Source organism: Girardinichthys multiradiatus, chromosome 3, assembly GCF_021462225.1.
Source record: "Girardinichthys multiradiatus isolate DD_20200921_A chromosome 3, DD_fGirMul_XY1, whole genome shotgun sequence".
Taxonomy (NCBI): domain Eukaryota; kingdom Metazoa; phylum Chordata; class Actinopteri; order Cyprinodontiformes; family Goodeidae; genus Girardinichthys; species Girardinichthys multiradiatus.
In genome coordinates this window covers 26,105,611-26,133,273 of record NC_061796.1, presented here as the reverse complement: position 1 = coordinate 26,133,273, position 27,663 = coordinate 26,105,611, and the positions used below count along the sequence as shown (strand labels likewise).

At 40.4% G+C, this 27,663-nt stretch overlaps 1 protein-coding gene across 1 annotated transcript in view; it reads left to right on the top strand.

Annotated features, from left to right (window-relative positions):
• The window catches only part of ascc3 (activating signal cointegrator 1 complex subunit 3), a 301,858-nt gene that overhangs the window by 13,610 nt on the left and 260,585 nt on the right, over window positions 1-27,663 (top strand). The window contains exons 4-5 of the mRNA XM_047360681.1: window positions 2,125-2,702; window positions 23,239-23,356. Coding sequence (XP_047216637.1) covers window positions 2,125-2,702; window positions 23,239-23,356 — 696 coding nt within the window. The remainder of the gene's footprint in view (window positions 1-2,124; window positions 2,703-23,238; window positions 23,357-27,663) is intronic.

Here is a 27,663-nt window from a genome sequence, read left to right as displayed (position 1 = left end):
TGGTCTAGCATTGTCCTGCATTAGGAGGAACCCAGGGCCAACCTCACCAGCATATGGTCTCACAAGGGGTCTGAGAATCTCATCTCGGTACCTAATGGCAGTCAGGCTACCTCTGGCGAGGACATGGAGGGCCATGCGGCCCTCCAAAGAAATGCCACCCCACACCATTACTGACCCACTGCCAAACCGGTCATGCTGAAGGATGTTGCAGGCAGCAACTCTGTCACGTCTGTCACATGTGCTCAGTGTGAACCTGCTTTCTGTGAAGAGCACAGGGCGCCAGTAGCAAATTTGCCAATCCTGGTGTTCTCTGGCAAATGCCAAGCGTCCTGCATGGTGTTGGGCTGTGAGCACAACCCACATTTGTGGACGTTGGGCCCTCATACCATCCTCATGGAGTCTGTTTCTAACCGTTTGTGCAGACACATGCACATTTGTGGCCTGCTGGAGGTCATTTTGCAGGGCTCTGGCAGTGCTCCTCCTGTTCCTCCTTGCACAAAGGCGGAGGTAGCGGTCCTGCTGCTGGGTTGTTGCCCTCCTACAACCTCCTCCACGTCTCCTGGTGTACTGGCCTGTCTCCTGGTAGCGCCTCCAGGTTCTGGACACTACGCTGACAGACACAGCAAACCTTCTTGCCACAGCTCGCATTGATGTGCCATCCTGGATGAGCTGCACTACCTGAGCCACTTGTGTGGGTTGTAGAGTCCGTCTCATGCTACCTCAAGTGTGAAAGCACCACCAACATTCAAAAGTGACCAAAACCTCAGCCAGAAAGCATAGGTACTGAGAAGTGGTCTGTGGTCCCCACCTGCAGAACTACGCCTTTATTGAGTGTGTCGTGCTAATCACCAACGATTTCCCCCTTTTGTCTATTCCATTTGCACAACAGCATGTGAAATTGATTGTCAATCAGTGTTGCTTCCTACGTGGACAGATTGATTTCACAGAAGTTTGATTTAAGTGTTCCCTTTATTTTTTTGAGCAGTGTATGTATATGTATATATATATATATATATATATATATATATATATATATATATATATATTACAATCTATAAAGTTGATTTCTCACCCGTCACCTGTCCTGTTTAAAAGTGCAATCCTGATGTAAACAACTTCCTATTTGTGTTGGAAATTTTACTTGCATTTTCCAAAATGTAGCATTACACAGAGAAGTAAAATGAGCCCTAAAATGGCAATGTGCAAAAAAAAGTTTTATGTTTGAGATTTTCAAGTTAGCGAGGGCAGCAAGTGTATTTCTGTTCTTTATACAGGACTTTTTTTTTTTGTCTCAAAGTTCTTTATTTCAGGCAGATTTGTTACAATTGCTGGTGATTTTGACCCTTCACTCTTTCTTTTCAGTTTTAAGTCATTTCTTACCTGACTTCTTTGGTTATAAATTGATGCCATCTTTATTGCAGGACATTTTATACCATCCACAATTTGTTTTATTCAGGGGATTTAAAACCTAGTTTCAAATTTAATAAATGAATTCAGTACATAGTACATGAAACAGTGTTATTAAACACATGTCGCCTGGCTTTTTCTCAGTCTATAAAAGTACAATAAATAAATGACAAAGACGATGCCAAGTTGTATAGTGTGTCACCATCATTTGCCACCATCTTGAAATCTTGGGTCCCGCCAATGATATGATCAACAATTTAAAGTACCTTTCTGTGTTCTATTTACAGTTCGCTGTAAGCAAGGATAGATAGCATGGATACATGACTCAAATAGCTACTAGCAGGAGGCCACCGTGTGTTATTTAGCTTAATCACGAGTCCCAAACTGTGAAAAGTCAGTTGGTCAAAACAAAAATCAGACCCAAAATTAATAGGAATAGTATGTGATACAAAGTTTTCATATGTGATATTAAATAAATTTTTCATTAAAAAACGTGACTTCAAAAAAGAAAAAAGGAAAATACTTTTAGTACATAAATGAAATACAGGTACGAAATATACTTAGGAAGGGATGAAATGGCAATGCATAGTGAGAAAATGGGGCTACAAATTGGTGAAGGTGTGAATTAAGTAGAAGCTATTTTTTGATCTCACAATGCTGCTGCAATCATGACAAAAAAGTATAAATATTTGTTTTTGTCTTTTTTCTGTTTAACAGTTGGTACTGAACATGGTCAAGAGGCCATTGAATGTGCTGCTGTCTTTCTGTTTGAGACCTTCCAAAACAAAGACCATGTTGGCACTGAGGAGACTCGTGCAATTAAACAGATGTTTGGGCCATTTCCATTATCTGCAGCTGAAGCGTCCTGTGCTTGTGTGGCTCGGCTGGTGGCTTCATTCGGTGACTCCAAAGTTGAAGATTTTATCAAAACCAAGAGTTCTCGTCACAACCCCCAGCGAGGCCCTTCGTTTGGATGCAACATTTCCTTTTCATATGACTTCTACACACTTGACCCACTGGATGACCTCCAAGGCTCTGGTCTGGGCGATGACAGAGTGGAACTAGACTTTATTAACTTTCTAAATAATCAGCAGAGTGGAAATAAGTTTGCCAGTGAAGACGATGTACCCCGCTCTGGAACAGATTTAGGCTCTGGGGATGGATCCATCCTTCGAAGAGAAGTGGAGAAATACTTGGAAAGAGGGAACATGATTTCGTCCAACCCAGAGGAGCTGTGCACCTCCGTGTTTGAGATGTTGACCTCCCATAGGAGTGACGATGAACTGCAGAATGAGGTAAGAGATGGAAGAAAAGAGAGTCTAAAAGCATTTCCACCTAAATATGATCTAATTCAGTGGGTTCATATTTTGATTTGACAAAAATGTTTAGTTCATAAAGGCAGTTTGCTAGCTTATCTCCCAAAACACTAATAAAATATCCAGTATTCCTTCAGCCATGTGTTTCTGTCCTTTTGGGTGTTGTGTGATGTCTCAGAGCTGACTAGGTTAGCTATATGTTGCTTTAACCTTGACCTTTAACGATTTCAAATGGATCATGCCACAGTTTCTAGTGAAAATTTAACTTTTTCTAGAAACTGTGCTCATCGTACAATTTAATTAAGATTAGTGATTGAGAACTTAGGAGCTACATGCCCACACCTGGGAACATGACAAAGCACTTAAAGATAATTATCTGCATTTATAAAGAAGAAAACATGTGTTTGAACAAGTGTCATGCTGTAGCCTGATTGGACGGGTGAGAAATAAATGTGATGTTATCATGTCTTATGCTAAACTGAATACTGTTAATAACATTAACCAACCTGTTGCTAGTTGTGATGCTTTGGACAGAATGATCTCATTTGACTATTTTCACACATTGTGGACCAAATAAAGTTTGTTGTTCTCTGCCAGTGGTAGTATGGTGGCTGAACACACAAAACAGGGAAAATAAAATGCAGCACTGTGAAATTGGTTTAAAGCCTTCCTCCATCCACTTCATTTTGGCAGGAATATACCAATCAGGGTCATTTTAGATGAGGCATTTGCTGGTACAGGGTCCAGTCCGATTCTACATTAAAGTTCATAAAATTAATACATGCATACATGGTGTGCTCAATTGTGAGGCAGGTATATTTTTTGACCATAGTGTTTTTGGCATATTTTTCAACTCCCAAGCGGTAAACACTTGAATGTTTACCTATCCTTAGGTGTGTATAACTTAGAACATACTTCTGGATCAGTGCTTCTGTGTTTTTTTTTTTTTTTTTTTTGTGTCTCTCTGCTCTCTGCTCTGTTCTCTCAAACCCCAGTCGGTCGTAGCAGATGGCCGCTCACACCGAGCCAGGTTCTGGTGGAAGTCTTATGTTGTTAAAATGGATTTTTCCTTTCCACTTTTTTGCTGCATACCTGCTTAGTATGAGGGATTGCTGCAAAGTCAACAACACAATGCAAGCGAATGTCCACTGTCCCTACATGCTCATCCAGTGAATGTTGCAAATCAGTGACTTAAGTGTTTTTTCTTCATCTCCTCTCACTAACCTACATAAAATATGTCTGCATAGTCCTTATAAACATGCCAAATTGTATCTCTGTTATTTCAGCTGCTAATGCTGAAGCTAAAAGCTCTGCTAATGTTAAGACGTTAATGTTAAGTCACTATTAGTTCTCCTGGTATCTACACAGCTCAATCTGTTTGCGTGGTATCAGCCGTAGCACGCCACTAGCGCTCATACACACATTACTACTTGTTTTAATTGTACTCAAGCGTACATGTGGAACTTAGAGAAGTTGCTAAATAGCGCTACAATTGGTATTTGTTGTTGTTAAGCTGAGTTGCTAACTCTGGATACGACATTATCACGCCTACCATCAAGTTGGCCAAATTCTACATCAATTTTAAGCTGCCAGCTTTGTAGTCGATTACTCCATTCAATCACTGTGATGACTAGTTGACACAACAGTTGTCCAAAATGTTATTAACTCAGACAGTTATTTTTTTTTTTTTTTAAAGATTATTTAATAAAAATTGTGTTTTACTTGCCTTTCTGCTTTGCATTGTGAACTGGTTGTTTGAACACCTAGTAACTGTTATACATGTTTACTCAGCCAAAATAGGCCAAAATGAAATGTAACTAACTCTGAAAGGTCAGAAATTGTAAGAAGTCTTTCAGAGGGATGTAAAATTTCTAAACTTGCCAACGCATTCAATTCAATTGAATTCAGTTTATTTTTATAGCTCCAATTCACAACACTACACAGCCTGTTAGAATAGAAGGAACAAAGCATTGGTTGCCCGACAATGCTTGTTTGTTCGAACCGTGAACCCCTGACCAAATCTACCTTTCAATACTGCTCTGTTCTCCTCCAGCAGCAATTCAATTTAATGTTATTTATATAATGGCAATTCACAACACATCATCTTAAGGCACTGTACAAATTCAATTCAATCGAATCATACAGATTTCAAGTCATGTACATGCATTCCCATTAGCCCTATCAAACAGTGCAGTCAGATTTAGTTTATTATTTAAATTGTTTAAAAGTTTATCTATCTAAGGAATCCCAGCAGATTGCATCCAGCCAGAGACTTGTAGCAGTCACTCCTCCTGGATGAGCATGTAGTGACAGTGGACAGTCACTGGCCTTCACTTTGCACCAATCCCTCATACTGAACATGCATGTAGTGACAGTGGAAAGGAAAACTCTCTTAACAGGAAGAAAACTCCAGCAGAATCAGGCTTAGTGGGAGCCTGGTTATTACTTCAGATATAGACAACCTTCCCAGCATCAGCCGCTCCTCCTCTCCTAATGAACTGATACGCATTGAATGCATACTACAACAATGGTCCCTGTTGGATGGAGTAAGGGGGAGTCAAGGTTTAATCTAAACCGGCTCAGTTATGGTTAAGGTGCAAACACACCCTCGATTTCTGCTACCTCTGCGACCCCTTCTTTTTTCCAATGGTTATAATCAGTCTGACAGAGACGGGTACCCCCAATCCTTGTGGTTTTTGGTATAACAATGGTCACCAGTGGGCTCTAGATGGACAAACCTTTCAGTTTATTATTTTACTAAGTACCCCTACACATAGCCCATTCTAAAAGGGCCAAACTAACACTGAGTAGTTTATTCTTACTTCCTCAACAACCCTACACCATTCCAAACACTTTGTGAAGTGCCTTAAGACGACTTGTTGTGAATTGGAGCTATATAAATAAAACTGAATTGAATACTATGCTCACCGGGTACTCCGGCTTCCTCCCACAGTCCAAAGACATGCCTGTTAGGTTAATTGGTAACTCTAAAAAAATTTCCCTTAGGTGTATGAATGAGTGTGTGCACTCACATACAACTCATGTGTGCACATGAGTTGTATGTGTGTTGCCCTGCGATGGACTGGCGACCTGTCCAGGGTGTACCCTGCCTCTCGCCCATAGACTGCTGGAGATAGGCACCCGCTCCCCCGTGACCCACTATGGAATAAGCGGTAGAAAATGACTGACTGACTGACTGAATACTATGCTGGATTCACTTGCTCCTTTTAAAAACTCGAACTGTCTCTTTTTCCCAACCCGCTCCCTGGTTTTCTCCTCGGCTATGTCAACTCAAAGCTGAGGGACATTAACTTGCGCGTTTTTATAGGAAAACTGGTCTTGCTGTTCACAAACAACTGTTTCACTTGCATTTTTTCATAATAAATCCACCCCCTCCTCAGTTAAATCCCAGTACTATAAAGATGGTATCACTCCTTGTGTTGGAAATACTAAAGCTCTGTTTTCATTGGTCACAATGCATTGTGCCCTTCAGATCCTCTCACCTCAACTTCCACTCCTCTGATCACTGCAATTCTGAATATTTTCACTAAATAGCCAAAATCTAACAGCTGTTCCCTCACACCCTCTGCAGTTCAACTCCTCCAGTATTCCTCATCCCCTTCATACAACCACTATCAACCTTCCAACTTCCTCCTTTTTTTATTTTACTTTAATTGCTTTTTACTTTTGTAAGGTGACCTTGTGTGCCTTAAAAGGCACCTTTTAAATACATGTATTAATTAATAATGTGATCGACTGTATCTAATGCAGCACTGAGATCTAACAGAACAAGTACAGACACAAGTCCATTATTTAAGGCCAGGAGAATATCATTAGTGACTTTCACCAGTGCTACAATGAGCTCTGAAACCGGATGGAAACTCTTCAAACAGGTCATTGCTGTGGAAATGCTCACACACTTGATTAGCAACTATTTTCGCAATAATTTTAGATAAGAATGGAAGATTGGATATAGGTCTGTAATTTATTAAGTCATTTTGATTAAGCGAAGGTTTTTTAAGTAAAGGTTTAATGACAGCTACTTAAACGTCTCTGTGGTACATATCCATACATATCCGGGATAGATTAATCATATTTAAAATGGGGCTGGTAATCTTAAATAATTTGGTTGGGATTGGGTCTAACATACAAGTTGAACGTTTAGATGAAGCCAATATGTTTGATAACTCTGGAAGCTCCACAGGATCAAAACAGTCCAACCACAGATCAGGTTCTACAGTTAACTCCAATTCTGTCTCACTAAGGATGAAGCAATCATGTTCTGGAGTTTGCCAATGATTTTATTTTTAATAGTATTAATTTTATTTAAAAAGAATCCCATAAAGTCATTATTGCTGAGAGCTAGGGGAATTGATGGCTCAACAGAGCTATAACTCTGTGGAAGTTTAGCAACTGTAATAAAAAGAAACCTAGGATTATTTTTATTCTCTTCTATTAATGATGATGAGTAAGTTGTTTTAGCTTGGCGAAGTGTGTTTTTATACAACAGTACACTGTTTTTCCAGATTAAGTAGAAGTCCTCTAGGTATGTGGAGTACCATTTTCTCTCCAATTTTTGCTTTAAAATATGCAGCTCTGAATTAATTACCTTCTTTTTCAAGGGGGCTACAATGTCTAATGCACCACGCACTGAGGATGTAACATTATGAACAAGAGAATCAATTTGTGAAAGGGAAGAAACAAAATTACTGACCTCCACTGGGTTTTTCTGTGATGATGAGGAAATTAAAAATGGAAGAGATTCTTCCATTTTTCTGTGATGATGAGGAAATTAAAAATGGAAGAGATTCTTTAAAGGTTTTGACAGCATTGTCTGATAATGATCTACAATAATGAAATTTTCTTTCAGGTTTGGAGTACTCAGTTAAATTAAACTCAAAGGTTATTAAACTGCTCAGAGTGGACAGGGTTATGAGGAAATTGTGTTATTTACATTCAATTCCATATGTCAGCACAAGGTCCAGAGAATGAAGACAAAGGTGGGTAAGTTTGCTAATGTTTTGAGCAAAACTAATTGAGTCTAGGATAGCATTCAAAGCTATATTTAGACTATCACTCTGTCAACATGAATGTTAAAGTCTACCACTATAATGACCTTATCTGTATTTAACACTAAATCAGATAGAAAGTCTGGGAACTAATATTAAAATTGAGGATAGGGGCCGGTGGACGGTACTAAACAACAAACAAGTGCTTTGTCATTTGGATTAGGAAAACTAAGGTTTGAAGATTTAAAAGAGTTATAGCTATTTATTGGTCTGGGACTAATCAATAAATTGGACTGAAAGAGGGTTACTACCCCTCCTCCTTGCCCAGTATTTTGGGGTATGTGAAAATTTAAATAATTAGGAGTTGACTCATTCATATTAACATAATCATCTTGCTGCAGCCACGTCTTTGTGAGACAAAATAAATTAATCTGATTCTCACAAATCAAATTAACAAATAACCACGTCTTTGAAGAGAGAGATCTTAGGTTCAATAATCCTTATTAAATCGTTGTATTTTTCTTTTCAGTCAGAGTTGTGTTTATTTTTATGAGTCTGTCATGGTTTGCTCCTTTATACATTATTTTTTAATCTATTAGATTTTGGCCATGAGCAAGACACTGTTTTAATTGGGTAATAGGTGGTTAACATTACAGAAGCTACAGAGAGGAATGTTTAACTACAACCCTGCTTCCTGGTCTGAACCCTGGGTTGTCAGAGTTTTGGAGAACTAATAAATTTGGCCAGATTCCTAGAAAGAAGAGCTGCTCCATCCAAAATGGATGCAGTCTCTCTGGATCAGACCAGGTTTTCCCCAAAATGTTCGGCAAATATCAGTGTAGCCCATATTGTTTTCAGGACACCACCTAGACAGCCAGCGGTTGAATGATTGCCTAACATGTTACTGGTCAGATCAGGTAGGGGACCAGAGAAAATTATTGGGTCGGACATTGTTTTGGCAAACTTACACACCGAAGTGACACTAACTTTGGTGACTTCCGATTTGCGTAACCAGGTGTCATTACTGCCAGCGTAAAATAAAAATTTTACTGTATTTATGCTTAACTGTAGCCAGCAGTTTCAGGTAGTATTTGATGTTGCGCATTCTGCCCCCCCCCCCCCGGCTAACATTTGAATATGGTCACTGGTGTCTCTAGTGCCATGTTTCTGACTATTGAGCTGCTAATCACCAGAGTTGGCTTCACGCTGGGTGTGTTGCTGAGCAGGGAAAATCTGTTAGCAGCACAGATGGGTTGGCGGGGACCGTGGGCAGGGATCTAGGACTATGCTTTCTACGTACCACCACCGAGCCGGCCTGGGGTCCCGGCTGTGCGAGCTCTGCTGCAGGACTGCTACGGGGAGCTACCCTTGCTAGCTCCAGGCTGACTAAAGGGCTTCAGCTATCTGCTGGTTTTTCCACAGAGGGGAGCCGGGCCTTCAATTCAGACACCCTTGCCTCCAAAGCTACCAAAATGCTTCCTTTGTTACATGTACTATTATCACTAAAGAATGCAGAGGTGTAACTGAACATTTGATACAGTGAGCAGGAGAGAGGAGAAGACTCAAAGAGAGATTGAGAAACAACAGAACAGGTAGCCATGGTGGAGCTAAAGCTAACCCTAAGCGACCCCTTACCACTACGAGAAAAACCGTGTAAAACACTGGGTGCCAAAACGTAAAGTGCAGCAACAGAAAATGTGTTTTAACATGCTTATATTAGAATAAGTCAGATGTCACAGTAAAGAGAAATCAGATCAAATCGAGAAAGCCTTTACACACCAAATAGTCCACCGAGTGCAACAGTGACAACAGGAAGTGGCGCAAAACCCCTTACCACATATTTGAATGTGATCACAGAACCATCAAATGTTTTGTCGCAAATAGTAAGGTCGCAAGAAATGCTTTGTAAAAATCAAAGATGCAAATTAGCTGCCTAAGATTTGAGATGATTCAAACTTGAATCTACCAGGAACTCCTTTTCCCACAGTACTGTCATATTCTAGAACCTTAACCTTTCTGGAGTGTCCAGAAGTACAAGGTGTTAAATGTTCAGAGACCTGACCCCAAGGTAAGGAAGCCGGAAGCACAAGCCCATTTAAAAGAGACATAGTTTGAAACATCAAGACTGGGCCAATAAATATTTGAAAATTTAGTTTTTCTTAAGATTTTATGGACTGTTTAGATGAGATGACTCTTAAAGGACCACATGTATGGGCTCACTGCTACAGTGCAAGTCTTCCCACCACCCTCCCGTCTAAGCACTGTACATTTTCAGCAAGAAAATCTACTGTAGATTAACCACGTCAACCTGGGCTATAAACTCTCTGACAATGTTTAAAACCTGCGGCTGGCCAAGGTTGGTTCCAACTTTCATCGATGAACTTGTTGCCGTCTTAATCCCTGCAGCCCGAGCATCCCAGTACTGATATGAAAAGAGCAACGCCCATTTTTTGCCGTTTCTAAAATCCCTCACAAGAAGAGGCTTTAATGTTCACAAAAAAATTCCCCAACTGAGTTCTGCACAAATACTTGAAGGTTTACAGAAACACACGCAATGACATTTATAAGGTCCCTCAGGCACCTTTCTTTATGCATTTTTATTTCATGATTGTAATTAGTGTTGTGTAGTAAATCTGTAAACAACAATTAGCCACCCCTACTTCAGAACAAAGAGGCTGCATGTCTGTTTGTGTGTGACTGATTCTCAAAGCTTGTTTGATTTAGAATCAGAGTCACTATCAACTTCATTGGCTAAGTTTGTGACACAAATATGGAATATGACTTGGGTATCGTCAACCACAATATATAAAAACATTTAGATGAATAGAAATAAGCACAATGACCAGTATGGACAAGGGTGTATGAAAGAGAGGGTTTTGGAGGGGTGTAGCATATCAACATTTTTGTGCCTTTATAATATTTTGCCTTTATATTGTGCCTTTATAATTTTTGAATAATTTTTGAATAATATTTTTTATAGAATTTGTTTTTGCACATTGATATTTGTTCATGAATTATTCTTTTTTTTTTATTATAAAATTCTACCAGTTGGAGACAAATGGACACAATTCAGTTGAATTTATTTTCGTTATATTGATTTTATGCTGTGCAAAATGGTACATGTTGATGATATACAGGGTAAATGTCATGACAAAGTCAATGTCATATGCAGAAGGAGTCCTACAATGGAAATCAGCACTTTTATTTGACCAGATTCCTTTTTATGAGATGAAAAACACATTTGGCACATTTGGCTTAATTGTGCCAAAATGCCAACTCCACTTTGCCCACTAAAACCTTTTGTAAAACAAAGATGCTTCAACTGATTCAGTCCAAATTTGGTGCAGTTATAGCCAAGGATGGATGTATACAACCCAAGGCTTCTCCTAGGATTTTGCTAAATTATTTTGTGAAAAAGCAATGCTCAAAAAATTAGATTTTTTTTCTTTGTTTAATCACATTTAAATCAGACAGTTGCAATAGTGCTTCCACTGGAAAATATTCTTTTATATCATGCCTTTACACAGATCCCCAAAGTTTGCATTTAGACTGTACAACTAAGGATCCATACTTGATTTATTTAAGTTATGTAATTTCAGGTGGAAATTAGTCCAAAATACTTCCGGGCTTAACTGGTTAACTAAAGTAAGGGTTGCTACGGACTATACAGGTCCTTCTCAAAATATTAGCATATTGTGATAAAGTTAATTATTTTCCATAATGTCATGATGAAAATTTAACATTCATATATTTTAGATTCATTGCACACTAACTGAAATATTTCAGGTCTTTTATTGTCTTAATACGGATGATTTTGGCATACAGATCATGAAAACCCAAAATTCCTATCTCACAAAATTAGCATATCATTAAAAGGGTCTCTAAACGAGCTATGAACCTAATCATCTGAATCAACGAGTTAACTCTAAACACCTGCAAAAGATTCCTGAGGCCTTTAAAACTCCCAGCCTGGTTCATCACTCAAAACCCCAATCATGGGTAAGACTGCCGACCTGACTGCTGTCCAGAAGGCCACTATTGACACCCTCAAGCAAGAGGGTAAGACACAGAAAGAAATTTCTGAACGAATAGGCTGTTCCCAGAGTGCTGTATCAAGGCACCTCAGTGGGAAGTCTGTGGGAAGGAAAAAGTGTGGCAGAAAACGCTGCACAATGAGAAGAGGTGACCGGACCCTGAGGAAGATTGTGGAGAAGGGCCGATTCCAGACCTTGGGGGACCTGCGGAAGCAGTGGACTGAGTCTGGAGTAGAAACATCCAGAGCCACCGTGCACAGGCGTGTGCAGGAAATGGGCTACAGGTGCCGCATTCCCCAGGTCAAGCCACATTTGAACCAGAAACAGCGGCAGAAGCGCCTGACCTGGGCTACAGAGAAGCAGCACTGGATTGTTGCTCAGTGGTCCAAAGTACTTTTTTCGGATGAAAGCAAATTCTGCATGTCATTCGGAAATCAAGGTGCCAGAGTCTGGAGGAAGACTGGGGAGAAGGAAATGCCAAAATGCCAGAAGTCCAGTGTCAAGTACCCACAGTCAGTGATGGTCTGGGGTGCCGTGTCAGCTGCTGGTGTTGGTCCACTGTGTTTTATTAAGGGCAGGGTCAATGCAGCTAGCTATCAGGAGATTTTGGAGCACTTTATGCTTCCATCTGCTGAAAAGCTTTATGGAGATGAAGATTTCATTTTTCAGCACGACCTGGCACCTGCTCACAGTGCCAAAACCACTGATAAATGGTTTACTGACCATGGTATCACTGTGCTCAATTGGCCTGCCAACTCTCCTGACCTGAACCCCATAGAGAATCTGTGGGATATTGTGAAGAGAACGTTGAGAGACTCAAGACCCAACACTCTGGATGAGCTAAAGGCCGCTATCGAAGCAGATTTCAATTCGTGTTTTGTTTTTTTTAATCGCTAAACATAAGTGTAAATGTAAATGAGACAAGCATTATTAAACATTCATTTGAGAAGAGAAAGCAAACATGAGGTCAGAGAAAAGAAGCAAACAGATGTTAAAGACTGATGCAAGCTTATAGCAGGCTTATAATCATTGGTAGGCATTTTGCATTCAATATGTACCATAAATATGTACAGCTGTCAATAGCTAACAAATATTTTCATTTAACTGGCTGTTTTGCTGCTGCAGAGAGTTTCTACAAAGTGCTGATTTACAAACACATGTTCAAGCTCCCTTTTTTAATTATGACCAAAGCAGTCTACTAAAAAAAAATGTACAGAGGCACAAACAAGCAGATTCTATAAACTTGCAAAATTAGATTCATCTCAATGCTGTCTGTTAATATAAAAGTTTAAAAGAAATATATTTCTGAAACATAAAAAATGGGAAACAACATCTTTAGTTATAGAATTTGGTCAACTTAGGTTGCATCCCCTTGTCATATGTATGCTGATAGGCAATTTATCTTCATATGATGCATTTAACTGAAATAAATTGCAGTTTTCTGTGGCCATTATTTCCTCTACTCTGTTTCCACTGCATTTACAGCGATAAAAGAAATTATCAGGGTAAGGATGTGTCCAGTAAAATACCTTCCTTTTAACAATTTTTTCTGTGAAATACGTGGATGAATATGCTATAATGTGCTCAAAATAACGAAACAATTATCTTTGCAATGTTTTGCTCTCCACTTTATGAAACACCCCTATTAAACATTGGCTTTTATTTATCAGAAAGGCCTGAAAGGTTTTTATCATTCTGTTTGGTTCTTTATTTTTCCTGTTTTTATTCCTCTACCCTCCCAGGTTTTTATCTTTTATAACCACATTGCCTGAATTGTACAACTTAAGCTGGTTACAGTTGATTTCAATGTTCCTCACGTAGTTGACATTTGGGACTGAACTCTCCCACTGACATCTTTAGATGTAGAATGCAGTGTGTGTGAATGTGTGTGTGAGAATGAGTGGGAGTGCACCTGCAGGCTTTCTATGCATCTACCTCTGTGTGACTCCAAAGTCAACAGTAAAGTTAAAAGGCTTTGCACTCAGTGCCATTAAAGCTAACAATGAAAGAACTTGGTCCTTATTATTTCTCATTGGTATCCCTGGAAAGCTGACATTTTGTGGTAGTCACAGAGCTCAACAAGGGAGCAGTAAAGTGGATCGTCATTAGGCTGCATTCAACATTTTATTTTGAACACTGTTTTTAACTGTACTTATACTTTTTCAAAACTATTTCTTTTTTATACAGGGAGAATTTCATTTTGTTCTATTATTTTTTCACATAAAGGTTAGGCTGTACAACCCATCAGACTAGGGGTGTGTCTTTTTCCTCACATAATTTCCAAACGATTGAAAATAAGTAGCTCATATTACCAGTTCCCTCTGATTTTGTACACATAAACTTCTGAGGTCATAATATGATGTAATGGTTCTTATACACAATTAAAACTGGATTTTTACATAAACTGTTTAAAAAAGAAACACAACCCTTCTTTTCCTCAGTGATTTATGTGAGTTAAGATTGCCCAAATGATTTCTGTTTGTTAAATGCCGGAATCAATAATGAGTCATTTGTTTATAGAATGTTTTTGCTTGCTTCAAATTCAAATGTTCAAATTTGGGAAAGCCCAGTTTATGATATGGTTTTGAAAGCTTCTGATTGGTTAAATTCTGAGTTAAATGGAAGCAACACACTGCTTCCTCATGTAAAAACTAAAATGGATCAGTGAAAAGAAATAACTAAAGATATAAGAAACAGAGTTGTGGACATCATTCTTGGGTACAGTTTCCAGATGCCTGAATGTGCCATGATAATCTGTTTAAACAATCATATCCAAATGTAAACAGTATGGGACTGTCTAGCCGTCATTTTCTTCTGGAAGATGAGGGGCTCTTTATCCCAGAGATAAACATGTTATGGTGCCAATTGTATTAACCCAGAACAAAATGCATAGCTTCTTAAGATGCTGCTGAAGTGGTTAAGAGATTATCATTATCTTCAGTGAAACAAATCATGTTACATGTACTGAAAGGCCACTTGGAGTAAGAAGCTATGACTCCAAAAGAAAAGGAAAAAAAAAGCCACTTTAAGACAGCAAGCTGACGATACATTTTTATTTATCGTCAGCAGAATTACTCTGAAGCCTCTAGCTTCAGAGTAATTCTGGTCAGTCAGTAGCCCATAACATTTAAGTTACCTTACCAACAAACACTTCTGCCTCGGCGAGAGTCTGATGTATGAGCCTCCTTCAATTTCTCCGCTTTCCTCTCCTCAAAACAATTGCTTGTTGCAGTTTTAAAATATTATTTGGCAGCAAGACTGCAAAAACAGCAACGGGTCCTGCCATTTCTGATGTCGCAATTACGCTGCAGGACGATGACATAACCTCTACTGTCCCAATTCTCCAATTTTGCAACCTGTGCACTTCAACCCATACGTGCACTTTTACAAAGTACATACTTCATAGAGGGGCATAGGGTGTAGTATAGGTATTGGGACAGGGCCATAGTCTACTTGACTCCGCGGACATACGTGCAAAGCTCAATTTTTAGAACCACATACACGGTATCACACAATAAACTGCTCAGTTGAAAAACTTAGTGGGTTTTTCCACTGACTCTGCGCTGCTATGGACTAAGGTGTATTTTCCTTTTTCGTCTTTAGTGTGGTTTAATGGCCTTTAATATCACCTTCCTTTCTTTTTGTTTTTACAAAGGTACACCACAAATTAGCTTTGCCGCCCCGCTCAATGACGCCATGGCACAAAGCATAGGAAATGTAGGAATTTGTCACCAGATATGTAGAAAATTGGTACGCTAGACTATGAGACCTCAAACATCTGTGAACAGGGGGCGCGTGTGGTTTCCTGTGGTTTCCTCTTTCATCCAGTTTAGAGCCAAAGTAATCCCAACTTTGTATTTTCTTTGATGTGAGCTTATAAGTCTGTGAGTGAACAATTATTTGTGGTGTTTGCATTTAAATCTCACACACGCTGGCACACGGTGTTCTGGCACGTGCTCAATTCCCAACAAACTCTTGCTTTGCCTGCTCTTTGCTCGCCCTCGGCACGCTTGCTGCACTCACAACTTGACAAAACGTGTGGAAATGAACCACACCATCAGCCAATCGCAAACAAATATTTTTCATCCAATCAGAGTATTCCTTACGCTGTCTGACAAACATACAGCAAAGTTACAAGCTCCCTCTACAAAACGGAGTATGCCACACTACAAGGGTCCGCAATATTATACAGTGGCTTGTAAAAGTATTCATACCCCTTGAACGTTTCCACAACACAAAGTGGTATACAAATGTGAAGTGGAACAAAAATTATACATAATTTTTTACTAAAAAAAACAACTAAAAAGGGCATTGTGCAAAGGTATTTAGCCCCCCTGAGTCAATACTTTGTGGAACCACCGTTTGCTGCAATTACAGCTGCAAGTCTTTTAGGGTATGTCTCTACCAGCTTTGCATATCCAGTGACTGAAATTTTTGCCCATTCTTCTGAGCTCAAGCTCAGTCAGATTAGATAGAGAGCGTTTGTGAACAGCAGTTTTCAGATCTTGCCACAGATTCTCGATTGGGTTTAGGTCTGGACTTTGACTGGGCTATTCCATTCCATTGTAGCCCTGGCTTTATGTTTAGGATTGTTGTCCTGCTGGAAGATTAACCTCCGCCCCAGTCTCAAGTCCTTTGTAGACTCCGGCAGGTTTTCTTCCAATATTGCCATGTATTTGGCTCCATCCATCTTCCCATTAACTCTGACCACCTTCCCTGTCCCTGCTGAAGAGAAGCACTGCCAGAGCAGGATGCTGGCACCACCATATTTGACAATGGGGATGGTGTGTTCAAAGTAATGTGCAGTGTTAGTTCTTCACCACACATAGCATTTTGCATTTTGGCCAAAAAGTTCAATTTTGGTCTTGTCTGACCAAAGCACCTTCTTCCACATATTTGCTGTGTCTCCAACATGGCCAACAAGGGTAGGTGGATAGTCTTGCCTTGGTAGGTTTACAATCATGTGATACTTTTTCCAATTCCATGATGAATTGAAGTGCTCCGTGAGATGTTTAAAGCTTGGGAAATCTTTTTATTGCCGAAGCCTGCTTTAAACTTCTCCACAACGTTATACCTGACCTGTCTCCTGTACTCCTTGGACTTCATGATGCTGTTTGCTCCCCAATATTCTCTTAGGGTGTATTCACACCAGGAAAGTCCTTTGGTCCAGACCAAAAGCGTACTTTATTTTTTTCATTTGGTGCGGTTTGTTTTCACATTGTACTTTTTGCAAGTGAACTATTACTTGTAAACAAAGCCATGCGGGTGACGGTCATTGTTCCCATTGGACAGAAATGACAGGGCGGGACAGAGCACAAACCCGGAAATGTAGGAAAACAGCTATAGACGTGCTGCATGCAGCACCTCTGTTCTGCATATTTGTGCCGTTATTAAAGCTGCAATATTATTGTGAGGCTGAAGAGCAGCTCATTCAACACAGACTTTGAGACGTTCCATTTATAATTTTGTGACCCCGTCGGAGAATGCGTGCTGAACGCCGATGTTCTCTACGTACCTTGTCCCACAACAAGCCAGTAGCTTTGCTAAGCAACGCACAGCATATCAGGTATGATTACCTTACAACACACAACTTTGCTAGCGGCTACGGTGGCCTTTTATGTCCAAAGAGACGTACGCTTTTCGTAGTTGGTTCGGATCGGGCCCGGTTTGTATTCAGACCATAAGCGAACCGCACCAGAGTCCGTTTGGAAGTGGACCGAGACCACCTCAAAAAGTGGGTCTCGGCCCGGTTGTTTGGTGCGGACCAGGGTTCGCTTGAGTGTATTCACACCTGCACAAAAGGTCCGGACCAAGGGGGGAAACGAACTCTGGTCCGTTTAAAGCGGACCAAAAGTGGCAAGTGTGAATACACCCATAACCAACCTCTGAGGCCGTCACAGAGCAGCTGTATTTGTACTGAGATTAGATTACACACAGGTGGACTCTATTTAGTCATTAGCAATCATCAGGCAACTTCTGAAGGCAATTGGTTGCTCTCAGAGTAAAGGGGGCTGAATACTTTTGCACAGTGCACTTTTCAGTTTTTAATTTGTAAAACATTTTTTAAATCATGTATCATTTTTTCCACTTTACAATTGTACGTGACTTTGGGTTGGTTTTTCACATAAAATTCCTCTAAAATATATTTGTTTGTAGTTGTAATGTGACAATACAGGTCCTTCTCAAAATATTAGCATATTGTGATAAAGTTCATTATTTTCCATAATGTCATGATGAAAATTTAACATTCATATATTTTAGATTCATTGCACACTAACTGAAATATTTCAGGTCTTTTATTGTCTTAATACGGATGATTTTGGCATACAGCTCATGAAAACCCAAAATTCCTATCTCACAAAATTAGCATATCATTAAAAGGGTCTCTAAACGAGCTATGAACCTAATCATCTGAATCAACGAGTTAACTCTAAACACCTGCAAAAGATTCCTGAGGCCTTTAAAACTCCCAGCCTGGTTCATCACTCAAAACCCCAATCATGGGTAAGACTGCCAACCTGACTGCTGTCCAGAAGGCCATTATTGACACCCTCAAGCAAGAGGATAAGACACAGAAAGAAATTTCTGAACGAATAGGCTGTTCCCAGAGTGCTGTATCAAGGCACCTCAGTGGGAAGTCTGTGGGAAGGAAAAAGTGTGGCAGAAAACGCTGCACAACGAGAAGAGGTGACCGGACCCTGAGGAAGATTGTGGAGAAGGGCCGATTCCAGACCTTGGGGGACCTGCGGAAGCAGTGGACTGAGTATGGAGTAGAAACATCCAGAGCCACCGTGCACAGGCATGTGCAGGAAATGGGCTACAGGTGCCGCATTCCCCAGGTCAAGCCACTTTTGAACCAGAAACAGCGGCAGAAGCGCCTGACCTGGGCTACAGAGAAGCAGCACTGGACTGTTGCTCAGTGGTCCAAAGTACTTTTTTCGGATGAAAGCAAATTCTGCATGTCATTCGGAAATCAAGGTGCCAGAGTCTGGAGGAAGACTGGGGAGAAGGAAATGCCAAAATGCCAGAAGTCCAGTGTCAAGTACCCACAGTCAGTGATGGTCTGGGGTGCCGTGTCAGCTGCTGGTGTTGGTCCACTGTGTTTTATCAAGGGCAGGGTCAATGCAGCTAGCTATCAGGAGATTTTGGAGCACTTCATGCTTCCATCTGCTGAAAAGCTTTATGGAGATGAAGATTTCATTTTTCAGCACAACCCGGCACCTGCTCACAGTGCCAAAACCCCTGGTAAATGGTTTACTGACCATGGTATCACTGTGCTCAATTGGCCTGCCAACTCTCCTGACCTGAACCCCATAGAGAATCTGTGGGATATTGTGAAGAGAACGTTGAGAGACTCAAGACCCAACACTCTGGATGAGCTAAAGGCCGCTATCGAAGCATCCTGGGCCTCCATAAGACCTCAGCAGTGCCACAGGCCGATTGCCTCCATGCCACGCCGCATTGAAGCAGTCATTTCTGCCAAAGGATTCCCAACCAAGTATTGAGTGCATAACTGTACATGAAGGTTGACGTTTTTTGTATTAAAAACACTTTTCTTTTATTGGTCGGATGAAATATGCTAATTTTGTGAGATAGGAATTTTGGGTTTTCATGAGCTGTATGCCACAATCATCCGTATTAAGACAATAAAAGACCTGAAATATTTCAGTTAGTGTGCAATGAATATAAAATATATGAATGTTAAATTTTCACCATGACATTATGGAAAATAATGAACTTTATCACAATATGCTAATATTTTGAGAAGGACCTGTATAACTGAGTGGACCACGTAGAAGTTTAGAACAAATTAAAGGGATCACAGAAGAAAACATTTGTAAGTAGATCTGTGCTTTCATCGTATTTGTCTTTCCTTTTCAATACTGCCGCCAAATGATCACAAAATAGCTTGTCAAAAAAATCTATAGTCATTATCTTCTTAATTTGTAATGTTACCCATCTGATGCACACTTTTGAAGCCTGAACCCACTTGCTTAAAGATGTCATGTTAAAAGTCAGTGTGAGTAAAGATGGCAGAAAGAATCTAGGAGAGAGTAGAGGAGCAACAAAAGGTCTCACAGGCACAATTCGTAGAAACAATCAGGAGCACAACTGCAAAAGTACACAATAGCAACCAACACCCGGCAGCCCCAGCAGGTGAATCAAAAACAGATGATGTGCAGATCTCTGCAACTACCTGAAGTTAAAAAAAGAGCTGTCTATAAGCATCTAATATAAAACATGACTGGAATTTATTCAATGTGTTTTCCCTAAATTTAAAGATATTTAGAGCCTTTCTAAAGCTTAGTGCGCTAAATGTGAGCAAATTTGTTTGGTAAAAAGTATCTGGTATTTTTCATTAGCTGTTATTAATTTACTTTATGTTTATGTATATGGCAGACACGTTTTCCAAGCAACTTGCAAGTAAGGACATAACAATGCAGTTAATATCAAAGGTACAATAAACTAGTTTGGAAGAAGACCACTAGTCAGGTTCTGTCAGAGGAGACTAGGGAGAAATGGGGTGCAGGCCTAGAGCAAAGTGCACTGAGATATAGTAGTGTAGTAGAGGGGGTAGGAAGTACTGGGTAGCTGCTAGGGTAGAAGATGCTCTCTAAAGAGCTACGTCTTCAACAATTTCTTTAAGATAGACAGGGTGGCCCCTGTTTTGGTAGAACTCAGTAGGTCTTTCCACCATGGTGGAATAACACATGAAAAGTCTTAAAACTGGTGTAGGCACTGCACCAGCTGTCCATCCCTTGGTGACTGAGTGGCGACATAAGCCTTTGTGAGGGCATTCAAGTAGATCAGAGCTGTAACATTAAGCACTTTGTAGGCTAAAATCAGTGATTTGAATTTGATGTGGGCAGCTAAGGGAAGCCAGTGGAGTTCAATGAACAGATGGATGATGTGTGCTTTTTTTAACCTGATTGAAGACCAGGGGCCTCATGTACGAAAGAGTGTGCAGCTTTCATACTAAAAGTGTGCAATGGGGAGAAATTCTGAAACTTGCTGCGCGCAAAAGTAATTCAGATGTATGAAACTGCGTAGACATGTCACCGCACACGTAGCCTTCATACATCCTAATTTGCGGTGTCAAATCCAAATAACCATGGCAACGATGCTGTGACAGTCAAAGAACCGATTCCAGTCAGCGGAAAAATAAGAGACACCATGGTGGATGTTTGTAGTGAATTACAGCAAACCAACAACTACTTGAATAACATCAGCGACTCAAACCTGGCTTGAAATAAAAAGGTTGTCAGTTGTCAGCTCGAACCCGTTAAGTTTTACAATGTGTGCATCAAATCCACACGGCACTCTAGCCGCTGCACTAAGCTCAATTACAGCTCAGTGCTGATCATTATAATGACGTGATTATGCCACCCATATTTCTATTAGTGCGCATGGTGACAGTCTTCCTATCTGATGTACTTTAAATATTTACAACCATTCAGGACGCCACATAAAAAAATTGAAAATTGCATAGAAGTCGCCATTGCGCACAGAGTCTGCTTGGGATTTGTTCCCAACACTTAGAATTATTATAGTATAAAAGAATCATGAGCTGAGGAGGCCAATGTGCCACTGCATTAGTGAGGCACATTAGCGCATCATAAATAGGTCGCTCATATATTGAATGAAAATGCCTTCTATTCATATATTTATTTTCACCTACAGATTGGGCTCTTATAGCAGTATGAGTCCAGTCCGTAGCTCTGATTACATTCAGAAATCGGATCCACACTCAAATGAGAGCCACAGTTTAGGAGAACTTATCATATGTGAGCAACATACAGATGAGCCCGACCCATATGGATGGCTTGGATGTGCTCATTGATGACTGTCAAATACACGACCTGTCAGTTGGCTCCGTCTGAAAAGCTCCAGTAAAGGACCACAGCGCAGCGAGAACTGGAACCGGCACCAGAGACTCGCTGTTCCTTCTGGTTTCCCTCTGTAACACTGAGGCCAGCTCCATGCAGAACTCCAAAAAAAAAAAAATGTCCTGGGCAATTTCAACTGATCGGTAAGCCATGCATCGTCATGTGCCAGCAGATCAGTCCTCCAACTGTGCCAAAGCTGCCATTGGTCCACAATAACGCTCAACTTTACGCAGCTATTTATGGACGTGTGATTGTCTCCAGGCGGTCCACTGTAGGAATCATCAAACCAGACTTGTTTAAAATTAATCTGCTGATCCAACACAAGTTTTCTTTTTCAGTGAGAATGTAAGTGTCCCTTAGATGATTCACATGCATTTTATGCTCCTCAGCGCACAGATGAGCATTTACAGGAGACAAAATGGAGTAAGTTTTAAAATTTATATCCGACTGAGGTTGTTTCAACCATTTTCTGAGGTGTGTTACATTATTGTATGAGACTAAATGTGATTCAGTTTTATCGCTCGGGTTTATACCGTAAAAGCTCAAACTCAAGAAGAAACATCAGGTTTTATGCTCCATGAAATAAATAAAGCTGAATGGAGTCATATTCAGTGAATTTATGTGAGTTTTAGTTCTCTGTAGTTTATTCTTGTCGATTGAAAAAGTTTACGTGAATTCCTCACATTTTCATGGCAGGTGAAAGGTTTGCGTGGATTTACGCACACTTTCACGCAAATTTCATTTTAGTACATGCAGAGTTGTGCATAAAACATTGCGCATTTTTGTGCCTAAGTACGCTTTGTAGTACGCTTTGTACATGGGCGCCAGAAAGAGAGGGGCCTCGTGTACAAAGGAGAGAAGCTGTTCAGTTTTAGAGAGATATAGTGGTTTCTCCCATGTCTATAGGTAAGATTATTATTTTTTAAAAAAAATTTAATTTAGTTTTTCTCTTGATATGTAAATATATTTTTTTAATTTATTCCCAATTTTGATTTTTCTGTTTTTTTTTAGGGCACTAAATGTCTTATTAGTTTTTTTCATGTTCAATTCAATTCACTGTTCTCCTGCTGCAGGAACTGCATTATATTACCAAACAACTGGTGAATGATATTTTAAATAGACATGATTTCAGTACTGACCAAATTAATCTGGATTAATTTTTTTTCTATAATTGAGCAGAGATACCTGAAATAAAAATCTATCTACAGTATTCTCATGTGCAGGTTTGAAAGATAAAAACTGAAAGCAACCCAAAGAAACATTTCTAGATCTGAACTATACATGCTGCACATTCACATCAACTGTTCTATTAATTAGAAACGATTTCTTTGTTGAGCATTTAGATGAGTGCTGTGGCTCTGTGCAGGATTTGTTGTTGTTTTTCTGTTAGTCACTAAGTGCCAGGTGGCCATGTTTGGGAGGCTAAGCGGCGGAGCATATTCTGCAACAGGCGGATGGTAATTACCAGGTGTTCAGCCTTGGCAGAAGCACGGTGTTGGATGTTGGTCACCATTGGATGTGTTTACATGTTTTGATGTGTGTCGCTAAAGAGTGTAACACTCCTTCTATCTCTGCTTTCCCTTAGCTGTTTGAACTGCTGGGACCAGAGGGTCTGGAAATGATATCCACCATACTACAGCGCAGGGCAGCTATTGTCGACTCCTTCCTCTCTTTCCCAAATGAAAGGACAGGATACCTACCAGGTGAGACAACATCATGTCAGCTGGGAGATCTGAACAGAAGACTCTTCTATTCTGTTTACATTCACTTTTTCCCCAACACTGATGCACATGTGGTAATGACAGGTTTGCGGTTATCTTCAGTGAATTATTTTTTACTTTGATAAACCTTGCCATGTATGGCTATAGAGGTGGGCAATATATTTTGTCAATGATAGTATCATAAATGTGGCTTTGACAATGTGCCATTTAGCATTATTGAGTATTCATACTGTCTCGAAAAGACAACAAATGGGACAGCGCATACGCGGTAAAAGAGAGGTATATGAAAGTCTCCATTCAAGGAATGCATGCCTCAGAAGCCATTCGGGGGACAACATTCAGTCTCGTCACTCGAGTCAACAGCAACTAGGCCAATCAGCAGACAGAATACACTCTCATGACTTACTGTAACCAAAAGACAACAATCTTCTCACATGGAGGAATATGCCTCAATATTCTGTTTCAGATAGAGACATGGGTCCAAGCACAACTATGGCCAAAGAAAAGGCAAAATATATATATTTATATATATATATAAAGGGGTTAGACAATGAAACACCTGTCATTTTAGTGTGGGAGGTTTCATGGCTACATTGGACCAGCCTGGTAGCCAGTCTTCATTGATTGCACATTGCACCAGTAAGAGCACAGTTTTGCTCAAAATATTGAAATGCACACAACATTATGGGTGACATACCAGAGTTCAAAAGAGGACAAATTGTTGGTGCATGTCTTGCTGGCGCATCTGTGACCAAGACAGCAAGTCTTTGTGATGTATCAAGAGCCACGGTATCCAGGGTAATGTCAGCATACCACCAAGAAGGACGAACCACATCCAACAGGATTAACTGTGGACACAAGAGGAAGCTGTCTGAAAGGGATATTTGGGTGCTAACCTGGATTGTATCAAAAAACATAAAACCACGGCTGCCCAAATCACGGCAGAATTAAATGTGCACCTCAACTCTCCTGTTTCCACCAGAACTGTCCGTCGGGAGCTACACAGGGTCAATATACACGGCCGGGCTGCTTTAGCCAAACCTTTGGTCACTCATGCCAATGCCAAACGTCGGTTTCAATGGTGCAAGGAGTGCAAATCTTGGGCTATGGACAATGTGAAACATGTATTGTTCTCTGATGAGTCCACCTTTACTGTTTTCCCCACATCCGGGAGAGTTACGGTGTGGAGAAGCATACCACCCAGACTGTTGCATGCCCAGAGTGAAGCATGGGGGTGGATCAGTGATGGTTGGGCTGCCATACCATGGCATTCCGTTGGCCCAATACTTGTGCCAAGGACTACCGAACCATTCTTGAGGACCATGTGCATCCAATGGTTCAAACATTGTATCCTGAAGGTGGTGCCATGTATCAGGATGACAATGCAACAATACACACAGCAAGACTGGTGAAAGATTGGTTTGATGAACATGAAAGTGAAGTTGAACATCTCCCATGGCCTGCACAGTCACCAGATCTAAATATTATTGAGCCACTTTGGGGTGTTTTGGAGGAGCGACTCAGGAAACGTTTTCCTCCACCAGTATCACGTAGTGACCTGGCCACTATCCTGCAAGAAGAATGGCTTAAAATCCCTCTGACCACTGTGCAGGACTTGTACAGGTCCTTCTCAAAATATTAGCATATTGTGATAAAGTTCATTATTTTCCAAAATGTCATGATGAAAATTTAACATTCATATATTTTAGATTCATTGCACACTAACTGAAATATTTCAGGTCTTTTATTGTCTTAATACAGATGATTGTGGCATACAGCTCATGAAAACCCAAAATTCCTATCTCACAAAATTAGCATATTTCATCCGACCAATAAAAGAAAAGTGTTTTTAATACAAAAAACGTCAACCTTCATGTACAGTTATGCACTCAATACTTGGTTGGGAATCCTTTGGCAGAAATGACTGCTTCAATGCGGCGTGGCATGGAGGCAATCAGCCTGTGGCACTGCTGAGGTCTTATGGAGGCCCAGGATGCTTCGATAGCGGCCTTTAGCTCATCCAGAGTGTTGGGTCTTGAGTCTCTCAATGTTCTCTTCACAATATCCCACAGATTCTCTATGGGGTTCAGGTCAGGAGAGTTGGCAGGCCAATTGAGCACAGTGATACCATGGTCAGTAAACCATTTACCAGTGGTTTTGGCACTGTGAGCAGGTGCCAGGTCGTGCTGAAAAATGAAATCTTCATCTCCATAAAGCTTTTCAGCAGATGGAAGCATGAAGTGCTCCAAAATCTCCTGATAGCTAGCTGCATTGACCCTGCCCTTGATAAAACACAGTGGACCAATACCAGCAGCTGACACGGCACCCCAGACCATCACTGACTGTGGGTACTTGACACTGGACTTCTGGCATTTTGGCATTTCCTTCTCCCCAGTCTTCCTCCAGACTCTGGCACCTTGATTTCCGAATGACATGCAGAATTTGCTTTCATCTGAAAAAAGTACTTTGGACTGACATGCAGAATTTGCTTTCATCCGAAAAAAGTACTTTGGACCACTGAGCAACAGTCCAGTGCTGCTTCTCTGTAGCCCAGGTCAGGCGCTTCTGCCGCTGTTTCTGGTTCAAAAGTGGCTTGACCTGGGGAATGCGGCACCTGTAGCCCATTTCCTGCACACGCCTGTGCACGGTGGCTCTGGATGTTTCTACTCCAGACTCAGTCCACTGCTTCCGCAGGTCCCCCAAGGTCTGGAATCGGCCCTTCTCCACAATCTTCCTCAGGGTCCGGTCACCTCTTCTCGTTGTGCAGCGTTTTCTGCCACACTTTTTCCTTCCCACAGACTTCCCACTGAGGTGCCTTGATACAGCACTCTGGGAACAGCCTATTCGTTCAGAAATTTCTTTCTGTGTCTTACCCTCTTGCTTGAGGGTGTCAATAGTGGCCTTCTGGACAGCAGTCAGGTCGGCAGTCTTACCCATGATTGGGCTTTTGAGTGATGAACCAGGCTGGGAGTTTTAAAGGCCTCAGGAATCTTTTGCAGGTGTTTAGAGTTAACTCGTTGATTCAGATAATTAGGTTCATAGCTCGTTTAGAGACCCTTTTAATGATATGCTAATTTTGTGAGATAGGAATTTTGGGTTTTCATGAGCTGTATGCCAAAATCATCCGTATTAAGACAATAAAAGACCTGAAATATTTCAGTTAGTGTGCAATGAATCTTAAATATATGAATGTTAAATTTTCATCATGACATTATGGAAAATATTGAACTTTATCACAATATGCTAATATTTTGAGAAGGACCTGTATATGTAATTCCCAAGACGAATTGACGCTGTATTGGCTGCAAAAGGAGGCCCTACACCATACTAATAAATTATTGTGGTCTAAAACCAGGTGTTTCAGTTTCATTGTCCAACCCCTGTATGTGTATATATATATATATATATATATATATATATATATATATATATATATAGCCTTTTACAGCAATTTATTTTAAAAAGCAAAAAAAAAGATAAAGAAAGTTAAGAGGATATTGTTAGATTATTGTCTTTTTTTTGTCCATTTCGCCCACCTCTATATGGCAACAATACTACCTAATTTTAGGATTCATGTTGGTTCATGTTTCTGAAGTGATTTTCCTGAGATGCCTCTCCTGTACAGTTATTTATTTTACGTAGAATAATGGTGGTGTGTTATGACCAAATGTGGTTTATTAGATTGTAGTCATAATTTTCATGCTCTTCTGTTTTGTTGAGGATCTTGAGGTGCTACAATCAGTAAGCAAAGCCCTTGGTTCTCTGTTAGAGTTTCCACAGGCACTTCGAGGTGCGAATGTTGTCACATTGTCCCACCTCAAACCTGTCTTGGCATTGTTCAACACTGAGGTCCTGGCAGTTAAGTCTGAGGACACCGACCTGACCAAAACGTCAAAGAAACCTTTCTGGGCTAGCTGAAAACAAAATACAAAGATGACATTGATCTCTTAAGTTTGGCATCCGCACTCGACCCGCTTCAAAAACCGTTACAATGATGATGACCAGGTTGAAACAGGGTACATGGGAACAGAGGAAGACCCCATTTCCCCAGGCTCCTACAGTACAGACCAAAGGTTTGGACACACCCTGTCATTCAAAGAGTCTTCTTTATTTTCATGACTATGAATATTGTAGCTTCACACTGAAGGCATCAAAATTATGAATTAACACATGTGGAATTATATACTGAACAAAAAAGTGTGAAACAACTGAAAATATGTCTTATATTCTAGGTTCTTCAAAGTAGCCACCTTTTGCTTTGATTACTGCTACGCACACTCTTGGCATTC